At 31.4% G+C, this 27997-nt stretch overlaps 2 protein-coding genes across 9 annotated transcripts; one reads left to right on the top strand and one right to left on the bottom strand.

Moving 5' to 3' along the window:
* The first annotated feature begins 40 nt into the window (after positions 1-40).
* LOC128867198 (ALX homeobox protein 1) lies at positions 41-9052 on the top strand. The gene is made up of 3 exons (XM_054108299.1): positions 41-350; positions 2514-2704; positions 8802-9052. The coding sequence occupies exons 1-3, from the start codon at positions 41-43 to the stop codon at positions 8997-8999; spliced, it is 699 nt and encodes a 232-aa protein (XP_053964274.1). The 3' UTR covers positions 9000-9052.
* A 3808-nt stretch (positions 9053-12860) lies between these two features.
* On the bottom strand, positions 12861-26531 carry LOC128867334 (transcription factor Ken). Of its 8 annotated transcripts, none has more exons than XM_054108458.1 (3): positions 25044-25199; positions 18912-19081; positions 12861-14702 (listed from the first exon to the last, which is right to left on the bottom strand). In XM_054108458.1, the coding sequence occupies exons 1-3, from the start codon at positions 25182-25184 to the stop codon at positions 13175-13177; spliced, it is 1839 nt and encodes a 612-aa protein (XP_053964433.1). In that variant the 5' UTR covers positions 25185-25199; the 3' UTR covers positions 12861-13174. The 8 variants fall into 8 exon arrangements, with proteins under 8 accessions (XP_053964433.1, XP_053964434.1, XP_053964438.1 ...); XM_054108459.1 differs by lacking the exon at positions 25044-25199 and adding an exon at positions 19887-20057; XM_054108463.1 differs by lacking the exon at positions 25044-25199 and adding an exon at positions 26336-26531 and having other exon boundaries at positions 12862-14702.
* Between the last annotated feature and the right edge of the window lie 1466 nt (positions 26532-27997).

The raw sequence follows: 27997 nt of genomic DNA, 5'->3' as shown, positions 1-27997 counted from the left end.
ATTAATACTTATACATAATAAATGTACTATCAATTAATCAATGAATTGTATATTTTTGAAAATTGTGCGAAAAGTCTTAATGTTTTTAAAATATAATAGTGTTTTGGAAAATAAAATGAACCCTCAGACGAATTTCTTTTTAAATACAGAAAATTATTTGCGATCTTTTGATAGAATCTCTATTGAAAATAACAAATTTACAGACGGTCCTACAACTTTGTGCCATCCGAAAAGTGAAAAATATCGCACAGAATCGCTCAAACATGATACGACCGTGAGCTCGAAATCAGAAATAAGTGGTTCGTTAATATATTTCGGATATAATTCTGATGATTACGAACGTGGTTTAGGTGAGTGGAATACATATTTAACAAAATGAAGAAATATTATTTTAACACAAAAAAGTGAAATGGTATTGAAGCGTCGGAAAAAGTTATTTAGTTTTTATTTTAAAATTTCAATACATCATTTTCAATAGACATACTTGCCCAGTAATAGTCTTCTGCAGTGAAATTTTTCTTAAAAACAATTTAAATTGGTTTGTTCACATATTTTTTAGCTTAGTGGAAATTCAAATTTTAGCAAAGAAATTTGATGATTCATTTTTTGTGTATGAAAGTGTGGTTGTTGAGTTTCGACTCTATGAAGATACGAACAATTATCCATTGAGTCATCTATGCATTTAACTTAATACGTTGCAACGCTGTATCGGTAGTACCCGGGTTCGAAATCCCGGGCATGAAACACCAAATGATAAAAAAAAAAATTTTTCCAATAGCCGTCGACTCTGGGCAGGCAATGGCAGGCCTACGAGTGTATTTCTGCAAAGAAAAAGCTCCTCATAAAAAAGCATCTGTCGTTCGGAGACGGCGAAAGCTGAGGTTCCTCCATTTGTGAAAAAAAAATCAAGAAGCACACCACAAAATGAAGGAGAAGCTCGGCCTAACAACCAACAAAGAATGTACATATATATAAAGTCTTACCAAGTTGTAGACATTTTAAGAATGCACTGAACATTAAAGGCGATTTAAATGAAAACTTCTAAAATTATCAGAGCTCAGATTATATAGTGATTATATTAGGGAGAGTGGAAGTTTACTATTCTTTCAGTTTACCATTTTATAAACCATTTGAGAGTTGCAGCGAATTTGATCGGCGAATGAAATGATAAACAAAAGTCGAAAAGGAACGAAATTTAACGCAAATCGCAGTTTTAATGAATGAATTTTGTGCTATTGCGACAACGATTCCAATTCACAGAATAACTAAAATAAAAGAATATATAATATCTCTCTGCCTGCTTAACATCGATCGATCATTGACAAGGTTTAGGCTTTACTGCATCAATTTATGTTGCGTGCCCTCATTGTTCCTCAAGGGAGTTAATGTGAAGCTCTAGAAGAAATCAGATTTCTATTCATTGAGCGCTAACTCTCTGTAACATACATACATATAAATGTATTTAAGTGCAGTGACTTGGGATTCTGGTTAGAGAAGAAATAAAGAAGAATGAATTACATAAACAACACATGAATAAATTGCGCAATGCGACGTCAAATACAGCGATTCTGTGAAATTAGCTGAGAGCAAAGTAGCGGAACCACGATCGGCGCTACCTTATTACTCTCTCCATCGTGGCATGGAACGGCAGTGCGAAATTCAGCACTAGTTTTCTCAAAAGAAGTAGAAATCAGAGCAAATTTAAAGAGGCCCGTATCAAGGTGAGGATAGCTTTATGGAGAAATTCCAGCCAGTTAGAGCAGTTGTGTGAATTATGCAAGTCTGCGAAATTAACTATTTTCGTAATTATATTTTTAGGCGCTGAACACGTTCCTGGGATCGAAAAGGCACATCACGTCTTGGTTTAGAGAAAAGTGAAAACTCATAAAAACGTGCATTTAGGTGTTTCACCATTCTTTTTCTCAAAAACTTGACATGTTAGAGACTTCAATATTATACCCAAATTCATTTCGAAGTTTCGAAGAAAAATAAAAAAAAATTTTATTAAAATGGAGTTAGCCTTTTAAGATCCAACGATTAATTGATTTAGAAACGAAAAAATAGACGAGTTTGAAAACTGAGCTTATCCGTTTATAATTTATTCAAAATATTATTTGAGTTGTGAGTTTTAATAGTAAAATATGTAATAAATTTTGCGTACTTTTCCAATCATGTTTCCGAAGCTATGAGGGGCTATTAATAATTCAAGACAGGGGTAGCTTTTCCCAATGAACTTAATAGGTGAGAGCCGTTAATATTAAATGCCTTTCAAATACACTAGGAGCATTGCCATTGCCTGCGGAGGGGTAAACACTATTGGCAAACCTCTTTTTCTCTCATTTATTGTTTCATGTCCAACTTGGACGCACACATCCAATTGGCTACTGCAGTACCACCGAACGAAAAAATCTCCTTTTCTAACATTTGCTTTGCTTTTGCTACAGTTCATAATTCGAATCATCTAATCATGTTTGTGTTCGAAATTTCTCCGGAATTTATTTGCCCTATTTCAGATTGGTCTTCGAGCAGCTATAACCCCATCCCGTTTTACAAAGATAAACAAAAGCAACGACGGGTTAGAACGACATTTACGTCCAAGCAACTCAAGGAGCTGGAAAAGATTTTCCAAGAGACACATTATCCTGATATTTATACGCGCGAAGAGATCGCAATGAAAATAGAGCTTACTGAAGCGCGCGTACAGGTAGGTCAGAAAACAAAACTTTTGTAAAATTACACTCTTTTTATCCTCATAAAGAATGCTTAATTGATTAGAAAATTGTTTTATTGCCGCACACAATTTCTTTAATCTCATTTAAACCTACGAATTTCACTTCATATATAAAATATTCATTTACTTACATGCTTTGTTATTGTTTGCATATTTTCAAATGTCTGAGTTGAAATCCCAGCGGAATTTCGTTTTGCTTTTTTTTTTTAATTATGAGATGGAATCATTTTTCACTTTTCCAAGCTCACAAATCATCTCTCATTTTCGTTTACGTAGCTGTCTGTCTAGAAAATTTTGTGTGTAAGTATGTAAATACATACGTATGTACACATCTTCGTAGGTGTATGTACATATGTGCATACATATATTTATTGAGAGTCACGTGCCGAGATCTAAAAACAAGTCACAGCCAATTAAATAGGGGAGTATTGCAGATGAACTAATCCGACAATAGGAAATATTTACTGTAAATAAAATTATTGTTTAAGGGTGAAAAAATGAGAGGTGGTGTAAGCCAATGTTTTGTTTTCAATTAAGTTAAGTGCTTGGACATGCTCCTCAACTTATGTATGTATGTATGTGCTCGTAATTATGTCCCAAAAATAGTTAATCTACAAGCTATGTGAACAGTTTTTGAAGACCCGACTCCGGTGTAATTTCTTAGTATATACAAAAAATTAATGTTCTGAAGAAGTTCGTATGGAGCTGTATGCGAATAATTTTTAAATGTACATTAGGGTGCCCCACCAAAATAAAGTTACATATTTTCCAGCGGGATTGTAGAATTTATTGTATTTTAAGCATTCCACCGAAATATATTATTTTAAAAAAATTTTGCAATTTATGGGAGCAGAAACTATTTGAAAATAACTCCAAAAATCGAACTTTTATAATTAAAATTGGTTTTAAAAAATATGTTTCCAAAACATCACTTTAGATGATTGAAAAGTGTATGCTTTACATATTTACATGGTTTACATAAAAATGTGCAAACATTTTATCAATGGAATCAAAATAACCGTACTACTTAACTATGACCTTCATCGTGATCTTGGCATATCCTTATATTGTAAAATGCTTCATGAAACAAGTTACCAAATGAAAATTGCTTATTAGTATCCTTTTATATATGAGGCTTGTTAAAAAAATATCGCGAATTTTGTGTTTTTTCTAAACTTATTTACTATATTTATTCATTAATATAATATCTATTTTGTCCCCTTCAAAGAAATCCCCATGAGATATTATGCGCTTGTGCCAACGTTTTTTCCAATCTTTGAAGCACTTGAAAAAATCATTTTTATTTTATCTTGCTCAGCTCCTCCTTCGATGCCGTCTTTATTTCGTCAATCGTAGCGTAGCGTCGTCCTTTCATGGGCCTCTTCAGTTTCGAGAACAAGAAAAAGTCACAGGGGCCAGATCTGGGGAATACGGTTGCTGTGGCATCATAAGTGTGTTGTATTTGGCCAAAAGTCGCGCACAAGCCACGATGTGTGAGCAGTGGCGTTATCGTGATGCAAGAGTCGTTCTGGCGGATTTCTTCGCGCAAATTGCGCATAACTTGCAGGTAATATTCCTTATTGACCGTTTTACCCTGTGGCAAGAACTCATGATGCACAAGGCACCTGCAATCGAAGAAAACGGTAAGCAAAACTTTTACATTCGACCGAACTTGGCACGTTTTTTCCGGTCTTGGTTCGTTCGGCAGCTTCCATTGAGATAATTGAGCTTTGATTTCCACGTCATAACCATAAACCCACGATTCGTCACTAGTTATAACCCTCTGGAACAAATTTAGGTCATCGCGGACAGAGTCCAACATTTCATTAGCAATGTTCATGCGATGCTTCTTTTGGTCGAAATTGAGCAGTTTTGGTACGAATTTTGCGCCGACCCATCTCACGCTCAAATCATTGAAAAAAATCGAATGGAACGAGCAAATCGATATGTCTAGGTCCTCAGCGACTTCTTTAACGGTGATTCGACGATTGGCCAATACCATTTTCTTCACTCCATCAATTTTTTCGTCTGTTGTTGAAGTGCTCGGGCGTCCGGCACGGTTTTTTGTCATTCACATCTTCTCGGCCTTCCGAGAACATTTTGTACCACCGATAAACGTTGCTTTGGTCCAAAGTAGCTTCTCCGTATGACACAGTCAACATTCGGAATGCACCCGCGCACTTAATTTCTTTGGTTCTTTGATCCATCTTTTTGAAAAGGTAAAGATCGAAGATGAGCCGAAACACTTGCAAGCAAAGCAGCTGTCAACAATTAACTGAACATTCAAAATGGCCGAACTCGTCGGCATGAGTGAGAGAGATGAGTACCAACATATCGCCACAAAAAAATCGAAAATCGAATATACGTAACCTGCGAAAATTCAAAACTCCCGATATTTTTTAACAAACCTCGCAATTGTATTGTACAATGGTTCTAAAAAATGAACACGAATCGTTAATAAAAAAAAGAGGTTGTCTGTAATGCCGGTTTACTGACGATAGTTTAACGTGACAACGTCATAAAAAAATACTGATGGAATGGTTGCATTTTAAAAAAGAAAATTTTAATTTTATAATTGTTACATTTACAATTGATCAAGTTACATTTACACAAACGTGAACAATTACGAAACATTAATCAAATTCATAAAAGATATGTTCAATTTCGATTGTGCATAAGACGTTAATAAGTCAACAACACTAAGAGGCAACATCATCGATTTGCCTTTTTCAAGACACATAACACTCGAAACACCCCCTTTCATTTCTTACTTTTCCTATCATCGTCCTATTCTCAACAGAGAAATGGTTCATTACCATGCCAGGACCAAGAAGAAGGCATATGCAAATCCAAATATGTGAATTTATATACAAATGCGCATATACATACATATTCATACATATATATGCTCACTCAAGTAGGAGAGAGCCAGATGTCGAACGTTGCCGAATGCGGGGGCCGATTGTGCTCTTTGTCGTTCATTCCGCGCTTTCGCTTGCAGTTCAAGCAAGGTAACGGCGATTGAGCAAGATAGCGACGAACGAGCAAGATAACGACGATTGAATAAGATAACGACACATTTTTTCGTGCGTGCAGCCGGCTAAATCGAATTATAAGACGTTATCACGTCAATAAAAATAAAGTGAAATTGGTCTAGCTCCGTAATTCTCAAAATATTTGGGCGGAGGTTTTAAAATAAATAAATTAATATAATAATTCAAACAGTACCGATTTTTTCTAAAAAGAGGGGTTCACCATAATGTGAATAATAACCTCTTGAAATGGAGACTTGTTAATATTTCATTTGTAATAGTTAAGCTCCACAGCTATATAAAAACTTGAAAAGGAAATAAAAAAGAAAATATTAAAACTAAACCAAATATCTTCGTAAGGTAAAGAATTTTTCGTATGCCGTTTCATCTCTTTCGAAAATGGTTTTGGTACAACCAAATTTTCTCAGCAAAATTTTGCAAAAAAAACCAAAACTTCGTCTTTTCTAAATCTTGCATCGTGTTTTTATATCATTTTTAAAAAAGGAAACCAGCCGATGGCCCACCCCTATGTGCACGCATCCATTTATGGGATTTAAGCCAACCTTCTCCCCAAATTTTTGGCGGTTGTGAGCAACTCTTTTTTTGGTATAGTCTGCATAGTAAGAGGTTTGGCATAGCTAATGCGACACTTACATAAGTTGAAGGTTAGGTTGAAGCGGTAGCCCACTATGGGGCACACTCAGGCTCATAGCACTTTATGATGCCGTACTTATATACACAATTAGGAATTGAACTTAAACACACTCGTGTTATCATAAAATCTATGGAAGAATACAATAATAACATCTGTTATCAACATCTTTGATAAGTTAATCATTTTAATGAAAATGTCAAAATTTCTGTCTGTGAGACTGCGCAGGAATTCTTTCAATATAGGTATTGTATGCAGGCATGTATTTGAAATAATTTCTAAAAACTAAAGAACAAAAAAAGCAAAGCTTTCGATATACTAGCTAAAGTAATAATTTGCTGGAATCTTCAGTTGCTTCAATTTTTGTGATACTCGCGAAAAAAATGCAAAGTCGGCGGAAAAAAAATTGATCCAATTAATTTTTTTTCTTTCAATCAAAATATATTTGAAATAACATTAATAGTTAAGGCACAAAGTTTACTTAAAACACAATATTTTTTTGATAAATGTTAGCAAAAAATTTAGTCAAGGATTAATCAAAAAGAACTCAATCAAAATAAATTTGCGACAAAATTTTAATTGTTTTGTTATAAAATTTCGGTTTTTTGGGATTTCTTCATTTTGGATAGAAATTAAATTGATTTTAATGGAAAATTTTCGTTATTAATTAATTATTGTATAACAAATTTAGATTTAATTTAATTTAGTTTTTAATTTAGAGTTTAATTTAAACAAATGTTTTTTGATTAGCAAAGAATTAGAATTAGCAAATTAGTCAAAGACTAATTAATGTTTTCCAATCGAAATAAATTTGTGAGGAAATTTCAATTGTTTTAGTATGCAACTTAAGTTTTTTTGAGATTTAGTCGAGTGCTAAGAAATTTAGTCAAGGACTAATAATTTTTTTTCAATCAAAATAAATTTGTGAGAAAATTTTAATAGGTTTGGTATAAAATTTGAATTTTTTTGGACCTTTTTTATTTTTAAGTGTTAGCTAAAAATTAAATTGAGTTTGACAGAAAGAAATCATAAATAATCTTTTTTTAGAGAAATAAAAATTTAATTTTTTTAAAGAACTTTTATTTTATTTTTTTTTTTTTTTTTTTTGGAAAACATTAGCAAAAAATTAAGTTGAGCGGACCCGGTGCTCTAAAAATTTCAAAAAAAAATTTTATTTTTTTTCGATATTTCGAAAGTATAGTATTTTAAGAATATTCTGTGAAATTTTCAGGCAAAGATTCCCAATATTATAGCTTCTACAGCCCATTAACTGGGTAGAGAGCGGTCCACCTGTACCTAAAACTTTAAATTCATTTATCTCGAAATGACTTTTTTCAGCCTGGTGTTGTCAAAAAAGAAAACTATTCAACCGAATCATCTGAAATTTTAATATGTCGTACACAATATCATCAATGGCATCGCCCTTACTAGAATCATATTATTATTCCAATTATTTCGTATTTTTTTGATTAAAAAATTAAAAAAACCCGATTTTTAGAGTGTCAAATTTAAAACCGCGCCATTTTGTCAAATTTGTTCAATTTGATTTGTAATTTGATTAATAATTTTTCTGGTTTTTGTGTTTCAGATAAATAGAAGGGCCAAAATGGACAACACAATCCAGGTCTAATTTTTTAGGATGGGCAACTTCAGCGCCATTTTTAATATTATTAAAACTAAAACAAATTTTTTTTTTCATTTTTGTATGTAAAAGATGTTAAAAAAATTAAATATCATCTAATATGTTTTTCATATAACTTTTTTGATAAAAAAAAAATATTTTGAGTAATGGGAATTATTTTGACGTTTACGCACTCCATTGCTTGCCTCTATGTATACTGCTACGACGCCAGTGCTAACTGAGGTTAGTGTCGTTCGAAATTTTGCCGTAAATGCAGCCAAACAAAAATGAGTGAGAAGTGCGTGAAGCGTTTATTTTTGTGGAAACAAGAAAATGGCGTCATAGTAATGGATTGGCTTCCCAGTCCCCAGACGCCAACCCCATTGAAAATGTGTAGGGAATTATGAAAACCCATCTTATCGGAAAGCGAGTTCACGATTTAAAGCAACTCGTGCGTCAAGTTCGCAAAATCTAGTCCCCTTTGTCGATGAGCTACGCTGAAAAGCTGGTTCAAAGCATGCCGAGAAGATGCCAGGCTATACTCGACAACGATGCTACACGGATTATTGAGTAATTGCGACTCGTAGTGTTGTGCATACTTTCATGTAAAACAATTTTAAATATATATTTTTTATACTTCATGAATAATCGCGGTACCTTTTTTCTGACACAGGCTGTATATTTAATATTCCTAGATAATACTCTTACAGAAAATTTCGATAAAATCGTTACAAAACCACATAATTCACATTTTTTTTATTTCAGGTTTGGTTCCAAAACAGACGGGCGAAATTTCGAAAACAAGAACGACAAGCTAATATTGTAAGCACGAAAACACCTGAAATTTCACAAAAACAAATGCAAAACCATTTTGGATCGAGTTCAAAATGTCTTTCGCCATTTATGATGTCGACGCTTCTCTCAACGGAAACGAGTTCGAAATCTTTACAATTAATTAAATAATTAAAACTGTTGATGTGGTAATACTGATCTAAATATATAAATATTGACTTTTGTAATCGTGCGAGAAATATAATTTTCTATGTGCTATATGTACATAGTATGTAACTTTACATATCAATTTAATTATAAATACCTTTTATGCATCAAAGAAAACTCAAAAGTGGTACTTTCAAGCATTTTTTAGTCGAAAAAAAGTAGCAGCAAAAATATTGGGATTCATACGTAGCAGTTAAGCTGAAGCTCCTACTCACAATTTCAAACTCAAACTCAATTCGAGGTCCCTAAAATCATTTGAGCTCAAACTTATATTGTTTCAAAACTTCAAAAAACCATCCGCATCAAAAAAGCAAATCAGCTTTTCCAAAAAGTTCAAAGCATTCGATGCGAATATTCAATGGTTGTTTTACATACGTGTTTACTGGTATAGTAAGAATTTCAAAGCGGTTCTTTATTTTTCTTTTTCCGTTAACAAACTGGTTAGTATTCTATATATTTTCCTTCAAAAGATTTGAAAAATATAATAAAATATGTTTTAAAAATCGATTGAATTTTCGAAGCAAACCACCAAGTAGCGTATACCACATGTACCACCCGAGATGAAGCTTTTGCCGGCGCTTTAGTGCAGCTGCAATTCTCATACGAGTGTAACACATTCGGTAACCAGTACATAATATAAGTTTTGTTCATGCAAAAAGACCGTAAGAAATTGCAAGCAAACCAGAGAATACTTGAACTGTCTCAAAAAGAGGTGCCTGCAAGTTTTTATGCGAACGCAAAATTTGCCGAAGCTTTCAAGTGTCAATAGCAGCTGATTGCCGCGGTTGCATATTGAACAGAACAAAACATTTATAAACGGGATCCAATAACTAAAACAACAATAGAAGAAATAAAAGACATGCTTAAGCATTTTGTTAATTTATATGAGTAGATGAGGTGTATAGACAGAAAGTTCTACAAAATGCTGCTGGAAATGATTTATACAAGAAATTTTATTTTCCAAACATATTCAATGATAGTCATATTTAATGGTAGTCTACAACCGAAAAATCGCTGAAGATTGCTATATAATTCTACTAAGCAACAGTTTTTGGCTAAACTTTTCGAAAAGACTTCTTGAGATAAGAAATTAACGTCAGAGCTTTTTTCCGTATAAGCCAGAACTGTTTGCTCCACATATGGTTTAATTGAATTTCTAGGAATATTTTCACACAAAGTCAAAGCGTACTCAGTTAGAATTTTTTTTTTAAGTTCGAACAACATTCCATTTTCTTCATCATCGTCCCTGTCGAATGAATGAAAAGTTAATTATTGCCATGATAGCTCTAGCAACAACCTTGTTTCTGAATTTTATGCTTTCCATTTTTAAAATTGTTTTGTTGATACAGTTGCGATGATACGGCACAATCAACTGTTTTTCCTGCTTGCCGTTCTTGCTACTAAATGTCAAATTGCGCTCTCTTCTTGAAAGTATTTCGCATAAACGAACGCAATTAGACCAAATTTCATACTTATTTGTACAAACTTGTTATTACTTATATTATCAGCCGCGCGAACACTTCTATAATCCCATAAGTATGTTTTTTTTAGTTTTCTGCATTTCTATGTGATATAAGTATTCTATCGGTTTAGTCCTCCGAAGCAACAGTTTGAGATTAACTTCGGGACTCGGCAGTAGAATTCAAACTTATAAAAATTGTTTCAAAACTTCAAAAAACCATCCGCATCAAAAAAACAAATCAGCTTTTCCAAAAAGTTCAAGGCATTTGATGCGAATATTCAATGGTTGTTTTACATACGTGTTTATTGGTATAGTAAGAATTTCAAAGCGGTTTTTTTTATTTTTCTTTTTCCGTTAACAACTGGTTAGTATTCTATATATTTTCCTTCAAAAGATTTGAAAAATATAATAAAATATTTTTTAAAAATCGATTGAATTTTCGAAGCAAACCACCAAGTAGCGTATACCACATGTACTACCCGAGGTGAAGCTTGACACGCATTCACACACTCGGCCAATCAGTAATTTTTCAGACACCAAGAAAGCAGCATGAACAGTGGTTGTGTTAATTTTGTTTTCATATATAATCAAGACAATCTCAGATTTCTCGTAAACAAATCACCGTTACAATCCCAATGATGTAAGTAAATGAGCTGATGCCTTTAAAAAAGCTGGGAGCCGATCAACGGTCAAATTTTGGCCACACCTCTGCATTCTGTACATCGTGAGGGGAACGATAACTATGGCTTGGATCTTCGAAAATAATGCCTTCAGAAACTTCAGCTTCATGTACATAAATTTTAACCTCTGTCACCCTGTGTTTCTTTCTGGACCAGAAGGATTGTATTCGTAAATTTACAGCAGTCATAAAATGCGCAGATAAAGAACTCAGTGATAATTTCAGGCTATTTACTCTACATTTCAAAAAAAATTCCTAATGAGATTATTGAAAAAGAATTTTCGACTCGATTTATAAAATCATATAAATCTTAAAAACAATATACAAAAAATTATAAAATATATGCATATATTAAAATAGGCACTTCACAAAAATATATATAATTGTTTTAAATATGTATATAATTTTATAAATAAATTTTCCAAAACCAGAAAGTATTTAATTTGAAGTAAAATTCGTTCTCATTTAAAAAAAAACAAAATTATCATTTCAGATTTGAGATTTAGCATTTGTTTTCAAAACAAATACTATGAAAGATGCTCTTACGAGGAATCCCTGGGCGAGATTCAAATATTTTTAAGTATACAAATTTGCATACCAAAATTTTTGTATTTTTTTCGATAATAAAAATACGAGAAACTTTTTCCTGACAACAATATACTCGAAGGTTTGCCATTGCCTACCGAGGGGTGATCGAAATTAGAAGAACCTTTTTCTACAAGTATAATTGAGTATTTCATACTCCTAGCGCACTCCAACCAAGGCCCTTCAAATAAATTCTACAGATTCTACATTCTGCATTCTAGAAATAGAAATATTATACAATCTCTATATAGGTTTGTTCGTTAACTTTTCTCCATTCGCGTTTGAAGAGCTTCTTGTCCCTATTGCCTATTGGTGAAAAGCTTGACCGGCTTACCTTCACGAGACACCCTTGAGCTCAGTTATATATATGTATATAATTTTGAAAATGCTTGAAACGATAAAAATTGCCAAGCCCACGAAGCTTCTGGCACGTCTTAATAGAAACACCCTTCCTATTGCCAATTCTGATTGCATCTGGTCAATAATCTGCTTTAACCTGGTGGTGAAATACAAAATAAACTCTTTTTGGCCGTCAATCCAGACTTGGCGATCGTTTGGGTCAGCCCACTGCAATTTCATTATAATATTTTTCAGCTTTTCTCGTATGTGACCAATTTTTCTAAATTTTTCGTCATCAGTTACCATCCGCGTCAAAATGGATCGATTTCTTTAAGTTGCAGCAAAAACAATTCGCAGCCGTCGATTCGAACCAAAATGTTATTTTGCTGCAATTAATGTAGTAATCAAACATTGAGCTTTTACTTAAGATCAACTTTTAACTGTTTCTTGCTTTACTGTTTATAACAACTTTTAGTTCTTGGGCACACATGTCTGTGTGGCTAATGATTTCGTCGGCGTTCACGCCGATTATTCTATTAGAACTCCGTCTTAAATCACTACGGTTTTTGTTTTCATAATAACAACATAAAGCATTTCCCCTAAAATTTTTTGAGGAGTATTGCTAAAGAGACAGTTCTTGTTGACTGTCGTGGGAGCCTACAATCGCTACTCTTTTGCTTCTCTAATGCCTACTTTTCCCAAGCAATGAAACTACATATATACAAGACGTTTTCACATCAAAATTTATTTTATTATTTATAAAGTTGAATGAAAATTTACAAATACTCATTGTGATGAAAAAAACGTATATAAAAGAGAATTGGAATTATTATACATATGTCCCAAGGGTATAAAAATATTGCAGGTTCTGACAATGAGAAATATTCTGCAAACAAAGTAAAAATTCAGGTCACTTTCCGTCTTCAAAGTACAATTATACTTTTGTAAGTATGCGTGTGTGTATGTATATGTGTTTTGTGTGTGTGTGTATGTATGTATGTAATAAGTATGTAGGTATGTATGCATGTAAATTTATTAAAAATAATTTAAGCTTTGCTTGCATTCTGTATTTTATTATTCGCGTAAATTTTTTGTTAGCAGCAAATTATTGTGGTGTCCCGATAAATGCCTCACTAACTCTTGTACTGATTCGAAATACATTGAACAAAAACAGCAACTGAATCGATTTTCGGTTTCAGCACCATTTGTCGTCGTTATAACATTTCGATGAACCGAACACAAATGTTTCAATAGATGGGCCTTTTGTTTAAACATAGCAACACACAAGCGGCAAGCAAATGGTTTCTCACCCGTATGTACTCTTAAATGCGTTTTCAAATTCCATGACATGCCAAATTGTTTGCCACAGTATTCGCAACGATATTCACGAGCTGTATTGTGAGTGCCACATATATTCGCATTATTTGAAGGGGGATCTCGAACACTTCCTGGTGTATCACGACTACTTGTTTCAACCGTACCGCCGCCACCTCCACCGCCTACTCCTATCTGTGGTATGCTACTGAGACCAGACTGCAGATTTGAGAAGGTGGATATGGCAGGATTTTGTGTCGATTGCCATTGGTAAGCAAATTGTGGTGAGATATGTAGTGCGGCGTCAGGACTTTGCGGTCTGGGTCTTTGATTTTCAATAGGTTTACGATTTTTCGCCAGTACTTCGGTGTTGCCTAATAGGCCTTCTTCAAGTGGAGATAGCAGTTTTCGGTCGGACATGTACGATGATATGGGTGAAGATGCTGTTTTCGCGGATCGTAATTCATCAATTAATGTATGTTGATATGACGAAGCGAACGGTTGATTATGACTGGAGGAATGATGAAAGCCCGGTCTTCGTTTTCGATGTGGCGTTACAACATAGTTTTCCGGTGAATTATTCAAGTCGGGATCTTGTAGTGATTTTGGAACCTCTTTATCGGAATCGAAGAAAAATCCTTTACGTTTTATACTTTCGGTGCCATTAAACGATGAACTATCCGTATTGAAAATGTTTTTGTCTGTATATAATAATTTTCTTGTACTAAATTCAGGTTTACTTCGTAAACCAAGCGATAAATTAACAGGATTTAGAGAAGGTATATTCTTATTGGTTGTATTGAGCTGCGCATCTGAATATGCTTCTTGCTCACTGGTCGACGGACTACTCTCCTTTAAATCTTTTTGTATATTATCTTCTAATGAACACTTAGGGCTGCCCGGATCTTCCTTAACGGTATCTGAATCCTTGGAACCATCCGAGCATTTTTTTAAATCATCACTACCTTCTAAATCAGGGCTATAGGAATGCTCTAGTTTTGTTGAACAATACATATGTTGTCTACCATTTCCATTTGAATCGCTATTCAATCGATCACGCAAATTACTACATTTACTACTTAGAATTGCTGAGTCCGTGGTCTTCCAATTGTCGGATTTTATTTGCAACAACAACAGAAGATCATGCAAATAGTTAACATCTCGGGATGTTATGCAAGTTTGTCCGGAATATAGAAAATCCAAAAGGAATTTGAAGTATGTAGCATTTACATCTGGGAAATAAACTGTGGTCGCGCAGTCGGAAAGTTGCGTGTCCTCCAAGAGAGTTCTAAAAAATAAACCAAATGTAATTAAATGAAATGCAAAGAAAAACATCAATAAATAATAAAAAAATGAAAACAAATTATAGTACAATAAAATTTAGACAAAGTAAAATTAAATTAAATAAAAATGTATAAGAAATACAATAAAAAATGTTAATAAATAAAATAAAGTAATAAAAAATAAAAACATAATATATTAAATATAAAGCGAAATAAATTTGAATAAAAAAATATATAAAAAATAAATTTAAAAAAAAATTAAAAAATATATAAAAAATAAAATTGAATACAACACAAAAAAAAATTATATTGAATATAAAAAAACCAAAAAAATTAAATAAGGTAAAATAAAATCAAAATCAAAAAAAAAAACAAAAAATAACAATAAAGTATAATCAAATAAAAATAAAGTGAAAAGTATAAAGAATAAAATAACAACATTAAAAATATTAATAAATAAAAAATAAAGTAATATAAAATAAAAATAAAACCAAATTGAAAAATATACAAAAAAATTAAATAAAAATTAAATTAAATTAAGTAATATAGATAAGAAAAAATAAAGAAAATAATACACTAAGCCAAATAAAATAAAACAAAAATAAAAAATTTAATAAATCAAAAAAGGAAGTAAAATATAATAAAAATAAAAACTATATACAAATTAATTACATAAAAATATATATAAAACAAAAAAACCATAAAACAAAAGTACAAAATTAGATGACATAAAAAAAGTTAATATAAGGGATTATAAAATAAGAATAAAATTAAATGAAAAATCAGACAACAAAATTAAATAAAATAAAATTAAAGCGACCGCCTTAGCCGAATGGCTTGGTACGCCACTACCATTCGGAATTCAGAGAGAACGTAGGTTCGAATCTCCGTGAAACAACAAAATGAAGAAAAAGTTTTTTCTAATAGCGGTCGCCTCTCGGCAGGCAATGGCAAACCTCCGAGTGTATTTCTACCATGAAAGAGCTTCTCAAAAAATATCCGCCGTTCGGAGTCGGTTTGAAACTGTAGGTCCCTCCATTTGTGGAGCAGCGTCAAGACGTACGCCACAAATAGGAGGAGAAGCTCGGCCAAACACCCAAAAAGGGTGCACGGGCAAATTATATATATATGTATATATAAAATTAAATCAAAATAAATCAAAAACTAAAAATACTACAATAAAGTGAAATATAATCAAAATAAAGCGAAATGAAATAGAAAATATATATGTATAAATAAATAGCATTATATTTTTATAAAAAATAAAATAAAAAACATTAAATAAAACAAAAAATAAATAAAATATAATAATGTAAAATAAAAATTAAATTAAATTAAAACACATGCAAACAAATTAAATAAAGTGAAAAAAGTAAAAAAAAAATAATTAAACAAAATATAAACAAAGCATTTAATAAAACAAAGATAAATATAATCTAGTAAAATAAAACAGTTTTAATAAAATTTAAACAACTATTAAAATAAAATAAAAATATTAAATAAAAATAATAATAGTGTACATATAATATAAAATTGCACAAATTAAATAACAACATAAAATGAAATAAAACGAAAAAAAAACAAAGATAAATACAATCAAGTAAAATAAAACACTTTAAATAAAATAAAATATTAAAATAAAGTAAAAATAAAAATATTAAATAAAAATAAATAAATAATTTAAATATAAAATCGCACAAATTAAATAACAACATAAACCTTAATTAGTTTCATATGCTTTTATGTACAACGTTGCTATATTTTTTTCTATCTTTAACTCTACTTTTCCCAATTTTGTAAATATGCCATTAAAAGCACTTATAATTACCAAATGATTTTTAATTTTAACCCGTAATTGAGCGAATTTTTTAAACATTTATGCCAAATAATCCCCATATAAAACAAAATTCGGATTTAATTTTTGTATTCTATTAAATACTCAGCCTTTTATTTGATTTTTATTTCATTTTAATGAATTCAAGTAAATTAAAAAACTAAATATGAAGGTTCACGCAACCGATTGGACACAATTATTTTATTTTTATGAGTAAAAATAATTCTCAAATTTAGCATTTTCATATAATTTAAAATTTGTACAGCAGGATTGCCATCAGTACATTGAAAATGCGAATACTCATATTCAATCGGTATTTCTTTACGCATTGTTCTGCATTATTTTGAGTGAAATTTTTCGTGAGCTGAGTTAACGCAGTAAGGTCGTAAATTTTCTAATTTTGTAGTATACATAAACGATTTTATGTATATACATATATACATATGTGTACATGCAAATGCGAAACAAAAATATATGCTAGGTAAATAGTAATTATTTTTAACGGGAAACGATTTATTACGACTTTAACTCAATATCAAACTCCCTTTGGGAATCGAAATACGAGTATTCATGTAGTATGAATGCAGAAAGGAATCTGTATGTATGTAGCAGACATTTCAGGCCGTATGCATCGACTAAACCTTCGCAAAAGGTTTCACAACTTTTTAGTAAATTTTTATGAGGGTTAAAAAAAATCTTTCGCCTTAATTTTTAAAAATCTCTGATATGCCTAACTTTTAATTTCTGTATTTTAATACTTTTAGTATTTATTTTGTTTTTTAAGTATTTTATTGTTGTGCAAAAAAAGATTCCATACTAGTGAGCTAATCAATCTAAAAATATTCAAAAATGACTAAGTGATTAATGTCATTCTCTTCAACACAAGTCAAAGACCTAAGGAATAATGAAAATGCTTAGGCCATAGTTCAGGAAAAAGTTAATAACGTACACACATGTGTATAAAATGTGGTCAAAGGCGCAAACGAGCCTTATTTTCAGAATTTTAAAAAATATATACCTTTTTAATATTATATTACATAATAATTTACTATAATGAAAAAAATTCTGCACTTTTTAAGAGTTAGAAGCCGATTTGTTTTTTTTTTTTTTGTTTTTACTTAAAAATACTGTAATACATTAAAAAAGTCTTCGTCAATGGTTTAAAGTGGACAAAATGTAGTAGATATTTATATTTTCAATTTCGCAAACTGTTATTTAGCATATATCGGCAACCTTAAAGGCTTTTTGCATTTTTAAGTCCGCATAACTCATAACTCGAACAAATCTTGACCGATTGACAATCACATTTTACTTTGGTGGATTTTTTGATACATTAAATACGAATTTTTTGAAAATTTCTGTAAATGTCGATATATCCTAAAGATCCTAGGTTTCCTTGAAGAAAATATGTGCATGGAAATATGGATGAATTTTTTTTCGATTTATCACGTCTGTGTTGAAGATTTCTACCTTTGTTTTTATTAAACGTGCCGTTTTTTTACAATCTCTATATATCCAAAAAAAAAACCCTGACGCATTTATCTCACGAAATAAAATGGTCAAATGGTCGACGAGCTCTTGCTATTTGACATCCATGGACTTCTTTCTCTCCGCGGCTACTTGAAAATTATGGTCTATGCCAATAAGCCCAAGACGATTCCGCAGCTGGAGAACGAAATCATGCGCGTTATAAATGATAAACTGCCTGAGCTACACATCACATGCCAAAAAGTCATCGAAAATTTTGCAATGCGCATCTCCTATTGCCAGAGCAATCGTGGTGTATATGTTTTGCCGTTAGACGAGAAATTATTATATTATGAAATAAAAAAAAATCATTCGACGCATTTCTTTGAGAAATGATTTATTTTGCAGGTGCTATTGGTTTGGGCGCGCACACTTAAAAAGCCTTTGTTGTAGAAAAGATGTGCGGCCGCCATCTTCTTTTCTGCTACTTGGGTCGGGTTGGGCTGTAGCGGTTGTTCACGATGAGAAACACACAGGGTCATTGTGCATTGTGATACTCTTTACACTACTTATTTCGAAAAAAAAAAATACTTGCACAGAATAACAGTTTAAGACAGTTTAATAAAGACATTTTTTCAGACTTTTTATTATTTCGGTATTCGCTTAAAAGAAATAAGCAAGTCCCAAAATACGTTTTTTCTTTCCGCCGCTACAACGCATACTCGTATTATTTTAAATGATTGAATTTTCCTTTTTTCAGAATTTATTTGTTATTGTTATATTTAAATTTTGTTTAAATTAATTTATGTCTTAGTGCACAAACTTTTTTAAATTTATTTGTTCACCAATTTATATATTTGTATATGTATGTAAGTATTTTTTTCACTTTGCCTAACATGCATGGCACTTTTACCTTATGAGTGGGCTTGCAGCAGCTAATACAAGTTTATGTGCATGAAGTTTGACTCTATTTTCACAAACTATCGTCAGATCGGCTGGGTGTTCTCCACGGAATGCGGCTCCAATTTCTTTGAGTATACACTCTCCATGCTTGCTGTACTGCAACATCAGCATTCTAGGAAACTTTGGAAGACACGAAAAATACAGAAAATTTAAATATATATCAATGAATTATACACGTTGTAAGATATGGAAAAAAATAGAAATGTTTATATTTTATGCATTTTCTATGAGGACACATTCACGAGTAATTTTTAACTAACTTTAACTTAAGTAAGATTTTCAGGTCGCAAGAAAACAATTATAAATATTTAAATGATGACAAATTATTTGCACTAAGCATCCGCTTTTCCAGTCTGCACGCATGCGCATACAACGCGCAATTCATAAACTATTTACTTGTACATTCGTCTGAGTACATTCAATCACTTTTGTATTAAAATGGTATTATTGATATGCAAATGTAGCTTGTTTCTTGTGAACTAAAACTAATTTATTTACTTTATTTGCACAATCAAAACCAGTATTCGTACATTCACTAAGATTTTTTCACTTTTTTACGTTATTTCCTAGCCTTTCTACTTTTAACTCTCTACCACTTGAACCCTTCACTTGATGCTGACATTTCAAAACTGAATGTATGGAAATTTCTTGCATACATATCTCTCTCTCTGACACTATATAAGTGCGCACGTGTATTTGTATACGTGTGTACTTGTGTTTGTAGCTCTCTCCGTGATTTAGCAATCATCATCATTAACATTGATGAAAAGAAGTGATCCAACAATTGCGACCTTGAACACACCAACATTCTACATTAATGAAGTGTGATTTTTTTCCAACGTTTATGGCACTTTCCAACTAAGGCAAATTGCCATTGGCTGTTATACTTTCTACCTAGTAGGTAATACGTATTGGCTTTACTGACTTGCTGGCTTGCTGGCTCAACAGCACCAACAATAAGCGTACATACAGCGACGGAGGCATACGACGATCGAGATTCCACGATCGAGCTGTGTGGAGAACGGCGGGCATACATTTAGTATGAAAAAGTTGCGCTATTACTTTTGCTGTTGTTTTTGTTATTGTTGTGGTTAAAGTAGTGAAGGCTTTTTAACTTTATTATATACATATGCATCTACATACATTCATACATTCGTCTATAGGAAAGTATATGTTTTTTGTATGCATGTGTATGTGTACATTGTAAGCGTAAATTTGTATGTATGTTGTATGTTTGTAGTAAGTAGATATAACAATATTGAACAATGCAGCATGAAAGTTTTATATAATTTGGAAATTTCAGATTTGCTCGCAAATGCATACACATACCAATGTACACTGATGAATATGAACTCATACTTGTACAAAATCACATGCACATATACTATGCATGTTTGTATGTTGTATATATAATACATAGACTGGTTAGTAAAAATGTGCGTTGGCTGTCTGAATTTTTTCCTGCACACAGCCTTTTGATTGTCTGTTCGCTAGAAAAACTTTTGACGCTCCAAAAAAGCGTTAAAAACTGTTAAAGTGTAAGTTCGGTTTGGTGTGAGCTTAAGATTTTTTCAGCAAGTTTATTTAGTTGAAAAACTGCATGCACATAACAGCAATTTCATGCATACATAGCTATGTATGTGCAATTACATACTCTTATTCCATGCATATATTTACATACATACATGTACAACATATACTTACATAAAAAAGATATTCATATCTGCTCTATGGACAGACTTATGCCTCTTTTGAGCTGTTGTTTCTAACAGTTTTTGTTGCTATTACACAACATTAAATTTGTGCGAATTCTAATATGAATTAGCTTTTTATTAATGAGAAAGGAGCATATATTTTTATGCACATATGTATGTATGTGCGTATCTGTAGATACATACATGTGTACGAACATTCTACATAAAGTGATGGCAACTGTCGGCAATGGGGGGAAAACTGATTGCGGAACTTGCTTTTCATATAATGTTATATAAATGTGGAATAAAGCAAAATAGCATAGCAGAAAATAAAATAAATGGAATAAAATAAATAAAACAAAATTAAATTAAATTTAGGTTAAATAATACATAATATGGAGTACTCAAAAAACATAAAATTAAATATAATTAATTAAATATACTAAAATAAAATAGTAAAATAAAACAAAATAAGATAAAATAAAATAAAGTTATCTGATATATCATATATAGTAAGTATGCATAAATAAATGAAATTAGATTAAATAAAATCGAACCATATAAAATAGCATAAGAAAACCAATTATAAAAATTAAACAAAAAATACATTAACATAAAACTAAATTAAATTAAGTCAAATTTAAATTAATTAAATTAAATTATGTAGATTAAATAATACTGAGCCATAATATAATTTTAATTAAATAAACAGCTATAAATATGAAATAGTTTAATAAAAAGCTTAAAGTTAAATATAGTTCATTGAAATCAAATTAAAATAAAATAAGATTAAATAAAATTAAATTAAATTAAATTAGATTATAAAATAGCAAAATATATGTAAGGAAATAAAATAAGATTAAATTAAATTAAATTTGCTTATGTACATACAAATAAATGAAATTAGATTAAATAAAATTAGACCAATTAAAATAACGTAAGGCAACTATATTAATTGTAAAACTAAAATAACAAATAAAGCAAAATAAAACTAAAGTAAATTCAATTATAGACTAAATAATATTGAACCAAATAAATAATATAATATAAATTAAAATAGAAGAAATAGCCATAAATATGAAATAACATAGTAAAAAAATAAAATTAAATAGAGCTAATGTGAATAAAATAAACTAAAATAAAATAATAAAAAATAATGAAATAAAATTAGATTCAATAAAATGAAGTCAAATAAAATCACATAAAAGTTATCACAAAAATAAATCAACAAACAAGCATTATAAAAATAAATTTAATTAAATTAAAATACCATATATTAAGCTAAATTACAATTACTTAAATTAAATTAAAAAAAACATAAAAGCGCACATAATAGAAATAAAACGAAAATAATATAAAAATAGTAAAAAGTAAATAGACTTTAAAAATAAAAAAATAAAAATTATCTATAAATATAAATAAATAAATATAAAAAGAAAGTAAAATAAATAAATATAAAAATAATATACAATAATATAAAATAAAAAAAATTAATTAAAATTATTTTATATATTTTGTTAAACAATTTATTATCTTTTTTTTACCAATCACCAATGTAAATAGTTGTATAAGTAATATTTTAGTATGCAAAATGAGCATTTCCGAAGCAAGTCATATATGAAGTATTTTTCACTACAATCTAAAAGAATTTGAGAAAATCTATTCTTCCTCTGACTTGAATTTAAAAGTAAATTCCCTAGTTACTTCACATGCAATATAATTATAAAAGCAAACAAAATCTATGTATATATACACATACATATGTCTCTTTTTGGTCAGAATAGCTCAAAATATTTTATGAAAATCGAAAGTGTAAGCGCGTAAAGCGAATCGATGACACAAATGCCTAAACCGTTCGGTTCTTTTTTGCTTATGGTGTATTGTACACTCGAATGTGCATATGTATGTACGTAAATTTGCATATTAGGGTCGGTATTATTTTCAATCAATAGTCTAGCAATTTCAAATTAGAATTGACATCAAAACATAAATCTTTTGGCAAGTAATGAGTTCATTCTTTCATTTCAGACATACAACGTACCACTTGTCATAATAACGGTCCTACCTCGATTGCAAATTCTCTTGAATACCGTCTACTCTTAACTAATTAATTGTTAACTACACTTAATAATCATATTTTACCAAATTTCTAATTTTTCATCATATTATACTAATTTTTCTATATACTTTTTTTATATTTATATTTTTTTATACTTAAATGTTTTGGTAGTTTTACTAATTTTTTGTTCTTAACAAATCTGAGTGGGTGAATATAAATACATTTAAAGTTATTTTAAGATGTATGAATTAAGTGTCTTTTAAATAAAAATATTCCATATTAGAGCTAGAGGTTGATAATTTTTCACATAACGGTTGTTATATACTTACTCGTATATACACAAATTAAATATGTCTGTATATGTAAAAAAAGTCGAGAAAAATGGATTCAAAGTTTTCAATTGGCAATGCCTTCCTAAGTAAAATTACAGACTAACTCTCATCTAATGAGATACTGTTAGTAGATAACATAAGGGCGCTAAAATAAAGAAATATATCATTTCTGACTTACTGCTGATTCTGAAGATATTCAGATGCCAAATGAAATTAATAATTCAAATTCCTATCACATGTTTTTTTATTTCAAAACTGTGGGAAGTGAAAAATAAACAATGAAATGAAAAGAATTGATTCGATTTTACGCGGATGTTGAAAACAAGAGCACTCTAAAGGAGGAAGAGAGGTTTCCTTTTCATTTAAAAACGTAACTGGAATGCATAACAGACCTACATAAGTGTGAAAATTGCATTTATATACTACTTTATAGAAAAAAAAAGTAAAATCCACTAGACCTGAGTCTATTGGGGACTATACCATAGTCTATTGGGGCCTTTTGCCAAGAATGTATAAATATTTTAAAATTGATTTCGTTATGGGATTCTATGCGATTTCTCTCATGTACAAATCGACCCGCACTAATTTACAGACATAAATATGTACATACATACGTACGGACAAATGTACGTAACTACATTCACCTATATACAGTACAAGTAGTAAGTAGGTATGACGTTATAAAGAAATATCCCTTTCACAAAAATTCGTTCGCTTACTGCTATAAAAACACAAAAGCATGGAGTTAAAGTTGCATGGACTGGTGTGGAGAGTGATGTGGATGTGTTATGCGCCAACATGCAGAATTCACCTTTTCCGTGCCATTTCAAGCACAGATACAAACACACGCACACATTTATCTATAAAATATGTGCATACATATGTACCTACATATGAGAGTATGTACATAAGTTTGTCTGCTGCTAGCATGATCAAGTATAACGAAATATTACTATGTTTCTTTTATTCTTGTTTTAAGAAAAAGCTAAACGAAATAAAAGTTAACTGAATAAACATACATATGCATGTAAATATGTATGCATATATGTTTGCTTATATATGAGAGCATAACGTAGCTATAATACATTTGTTTTATAATGTATGTATATAAATATCCATAGATACATACATACATACATGTACACAAACGAAGGCTAAAAAACGTGTCTTGGAGTTTTAATAAACAAAAGGGGAAATGAAAATCGTAGTAATTTTTCAATATATTTCTCCTTGTACAATATATGCATACACACATACACACACTACATACACTCCCTTTCACAAAAAGCTCCAGCGCCAGTTGATCGCTCGTTTGCTACCGCCGCTTGTCGACTTGTCTACCAGTTTGCCTGTTTATGAAACTTTTTAAAGCTTCTTACTGACCTAAAAAATATATGTGTGCGTGAGAGATAATGGCAATGTGTTGGAGTGAAAACGCTGCAAAGCCAACTAGCAAGCAAGCAAGCAGTCACAGTAGTGGCAGTTGTTTTTGTTTCTCAACTCGTCCGTCAACCAACCGACCAACCGACCGACCGACCGACCACTTCAATGACTTTTTCCGCCCGAAACTCAACATTTTCCACACAAACGCGATCACTTTCGAGTTTCGAGTTTTTACCAAAGCAACGGTGTAGAGTAAAAGCAAAATTGCGAGATTGCATTAGTTGCAAAAACAAATATTGTATACATATGTATGTACGTACTATATATTGTAGATACACAAATGTATATAGACACAACTATGAATAATATTCATAGTGTTAAACATTTTCTTTTTGTTATTTCTGTTTTCAAATCTACTTGCAGCGCATTGTTTAATCTCTTCAAAAAAGCAAGAAGCCTTCAAGCTCTTGCATATACGATTGCTCACAAATATGTTTGTATGTATGCAAGTCTGCTACTTTTTTATATTGGTGCTTTTATATGCATGATTGTATATACATATCTACAAATTGTATGTATGTATAGATCTACATATGTAAATGAAATCCATTCACCATAGTTAATAAAACTCCTTCACACAGCACACAGCACACACCACACTGAGCACACAGAGCGCAGTGAAAACAGTTTTGTCTTTTCGTTTTAGTTTTACTATTATTATGTTTTTTTTTGTTGTTTTCATCTTCTTCTCCCATTAACTACACAATTTCTTATGCATAGTTAACTAACAACAGCAATGAGCTGGCATACAAAAGTAGATATACGATCGATGGTTATTGCTGGCTACAGCTACGGCTAGCTTGGTATGGCTTTGGCTAAATCGACGTTCAAAATGTGTAAATTGTTGGAAATATGCTTGGCTTGAAGGTCACAAACAAGCCTTTCTAATACACTAATGGCCATTGTACAGCGTAATTTCTAGGCGTCTTCGACTCGATCATAAAAACACACATACTCATACATACATTCATACACACATATCCATACATATCTGCGGAATAGTCTTTCATGTTTTTACTGCTATGTTGCTGTTTTCAATGATTTCTTCTTTTGCTTTGCATAATGTTGTATTAATGTACATACTATAGTGCATGTGTATTCAAAAATATACCTACATACATACAAGTTTAGTGAGAATTTAAAAATTCAATTAAATATTTTTACCTGTCGCATGAAGTAGCAATTGAAATACTTTAATCCAAAACAGTGGCAAAATGATTAACTTAACAAGAAATAATTATGTATGTGCACATATAAACACATATGTATAGATTTATGTATGCATATATACAATATATATATATATTTATTGTATATATATGTATATTTTTACTTATATTTGTATATCAGTACACATATTACTTTTTAGTGCACACTTAACACAGTTCCATAAATTTTCAATGGGTACACTCTATTTATGCTTGTACTTGTATGTATCTCAAATTCACTGCAAATGCACTTTCTTTAGTTTCAGGAAACTTTATGTTTTTTGTTTTTTCTTTTGTGTGTGTGTGTTTCAATTGGATTTTTAAAAAAGTTTGTTTACTTCATTTGCGCAATGTTCATGTACGTGATTTTTTTCTTTTTTTATATTAATTTTGTGTTGTTGTTGTTGCTTCTTTTATTTGCTATCAATATTGTTGCAATATGTTATTACGAAATAATAAAAATTAAACTTAAATAAATCCGACTGCAGAGTGAATCTCTCAGATGTGTTTTACTAACTATCATTTCACGTACTGAGTACACATTTTCAACATATTACTAAATGTGGTCTATAGACACAACTTATACAAGTTTATAATACACCGTCGTTCCGTTGCAGTCCACCGTCCCTTTCACTTACTTGCAATTTTCATACAGATAGTCTTAATGTATGTATCTCTTTCCTACCATTCTTCAACGATCGCATACAACAATGTTATGTGATCGAGAATTTCAACATATTTGTTGTGCTTTTACATTTTATAAGTAGTAAAAGCTTTTGCGCTTACTAAACCGAACCGAACCGTACTCTGTGAGCTGCTGTACTCTGCTTAGGCGTCTCGCGTGGTGTTTTTGTTGGCGTTGGCCTCAACGACGCGACGCGACGCTATTCGCAGGCAGCCAGTTAGCCATACAACACAGAGCAGAGCTTAATTAGCTTTCCACATTCTCCCCACACTTGAGAGTAGTTGCATTCGTGGGTATTATTTTGGTAGTGAGGGTTGCAGCTTTTTTAAATAAATTAAACTTTCCGCGAACGCTTTGACATTGATGGTATATGCAAGTGTCATTAGGCTGATTGCAGACATCGCATCGACACTCTCGGGGGTGAAGGTATACTAAATTGCATACCGTCTTATAGGATACCTCAATTTCTATTAGCGACCTACCTTTAGATGGGATACACGACGACGAGCGATGACTTCACTGCGCTTTGCAGGGGTATGTGAACTGACATAAAAACAACTGAAAGTGCTATTTCTCGTTTCTACAATGTCCCCAGGTGAAGAATAAGCCACCATAAAGACTATAGAGCGATTCGAGGCTCGAGCTTTATGTAAATATATGAGATTTTCTTCGGTAAGAACCAGCCTTTGATTATTCGATTCTTTTTTCCACGGGTATTTTCCAGGACTTAGCGTATTGTGAATACTTGGCCGACAGTTGATTCACCTACCAGACCCAAAACCACACCCCCAACGTCCAATTATTTCGTTGACACAATACTCTCGACAAGGCCTTATATGAGATGCTCTGAAGACTAATTTCGCGCTAGTTAGCGCAGATTTCAGAAAAGCTCTTCTTATGGATTAGGAAAAGCATGCTTAAATTTCGATCGAAGAGCATTGATTCATTTGATGCATGCACTTTAGCACCTCCTCACCGCCATATTTGAATTGCTCAGGGGACAGTCCGACGGGTTTCGTTTCTTTGCTGTTGCTCACGACAATTCAATCGTCAACGAAGTACCAATCATGGTATTAAATTTCCCTACAACTTTCACAGTTGTCGCCATTCAACAGGTTAGGGAACAGTTCTCTATAATTTAAAAAGCTCTTATCGTCATCATAAGATCGGGTTTTTAATTTATACAGTACATCCGTAATTGCAAAGATTATGGTCCACACCTTTAGTAGATCAAATTAACACCAGAAGTGAAACCTCTTGACCATTTGATATGCTGAAACTACTTATAAATTTGCTAGCGGAGATCAGACCGATGTGAGTGGAAGAGTGGTGGGAAATTATCTCCAAAGAATCGATGCTTAAAACGTGCTCACAAGTTTTATATGAGCGATACCTCGTTCCATACCCATATTTAGCATATTTTCTATCCCTGAAATAAATTTCAGATAAATACCCCACGTAATCTGTGTTTTACGAGTATTTAAAACCCAATATTAGATGTAATGCTCATTTTTCGTTAACTTGAAGCTTGCGCCAAAATGTCGCAGATCTCTTGAGGAGACTTAGTTTGCAGAGCAATTTTGGGTCGGTTTTGAGCAATTTCTGACTAATAAGG

The sequence above is a fragment of the Anastrepha ludens genome, chromosome 6 (genome assembly GCF_028408465.1).
Source record: "Anastrepha ludens isolate Willacy chromosome 6, idAnaLude1.1, whole genome shotgun sequence".
NCBI classification, from domain to species: Eukaryota; Metazoa; Arthropoda; class Insecta; order Diptera; family Tephritidae; genus Anastrepha; species Anastrepha ludens.
Note: the sequence above shows the minus strand (reverse complement) of the source record. Positions and strands in the feature narration are given on the sequence as shown.

What these genes read in the sequence shown, in the direction of transcription:
- LOC128867198 (XM_054108299.1), top strand. Translation starts at nt 41, where the DNA reads ATGAATTGTATATTTTTGAAAATTGTGCGAAAAGTCTTAATGTTTTTA. An exon ending in TGATTACGAACGTGGTTTAG is followed by an intron (nt 351 to 2,513) that starts GTGAGTGGAATA and finishes GCCCTATTTCAG; the next exon opens with ATTGGTCTTCGAGCAGCTAT. An exon ending in TTACTGAAGCGCGCGTACAG is followed by an intron (nt 2,705 to 8,801) that starts GTAGGTCAGAAA and finishes TTTTTATTTCAG; the next exon opens with GTTTGGTTCCAAAACAGACG.
- LOC128867334 (XM_054108458.1), bottom strand. Translation starts at nt 25,184, where the DNA reads ATGGGAGAAGAAGATGAAAACAACAAAAAAAAACATAATAATAGTAAA. An exon ending in AAGGAGTTTTATTAACTATG is followed by an intron (nt 19,082 to 25,043) that starts GTGAATGGATTT and finishes TGTCTTCCAAAG; the next exon opens with TTTCCTAGAATGCTGATGTT. An exon ending in GCTGCAAGCCCACTCATAAG is followed by an intron (nt 14,703 to 18,911) that starts GTAAAAGTGCCA and finishes TTTATTTTTTAG; the next exon opens with AACTCTCTTGGAGGACACGC.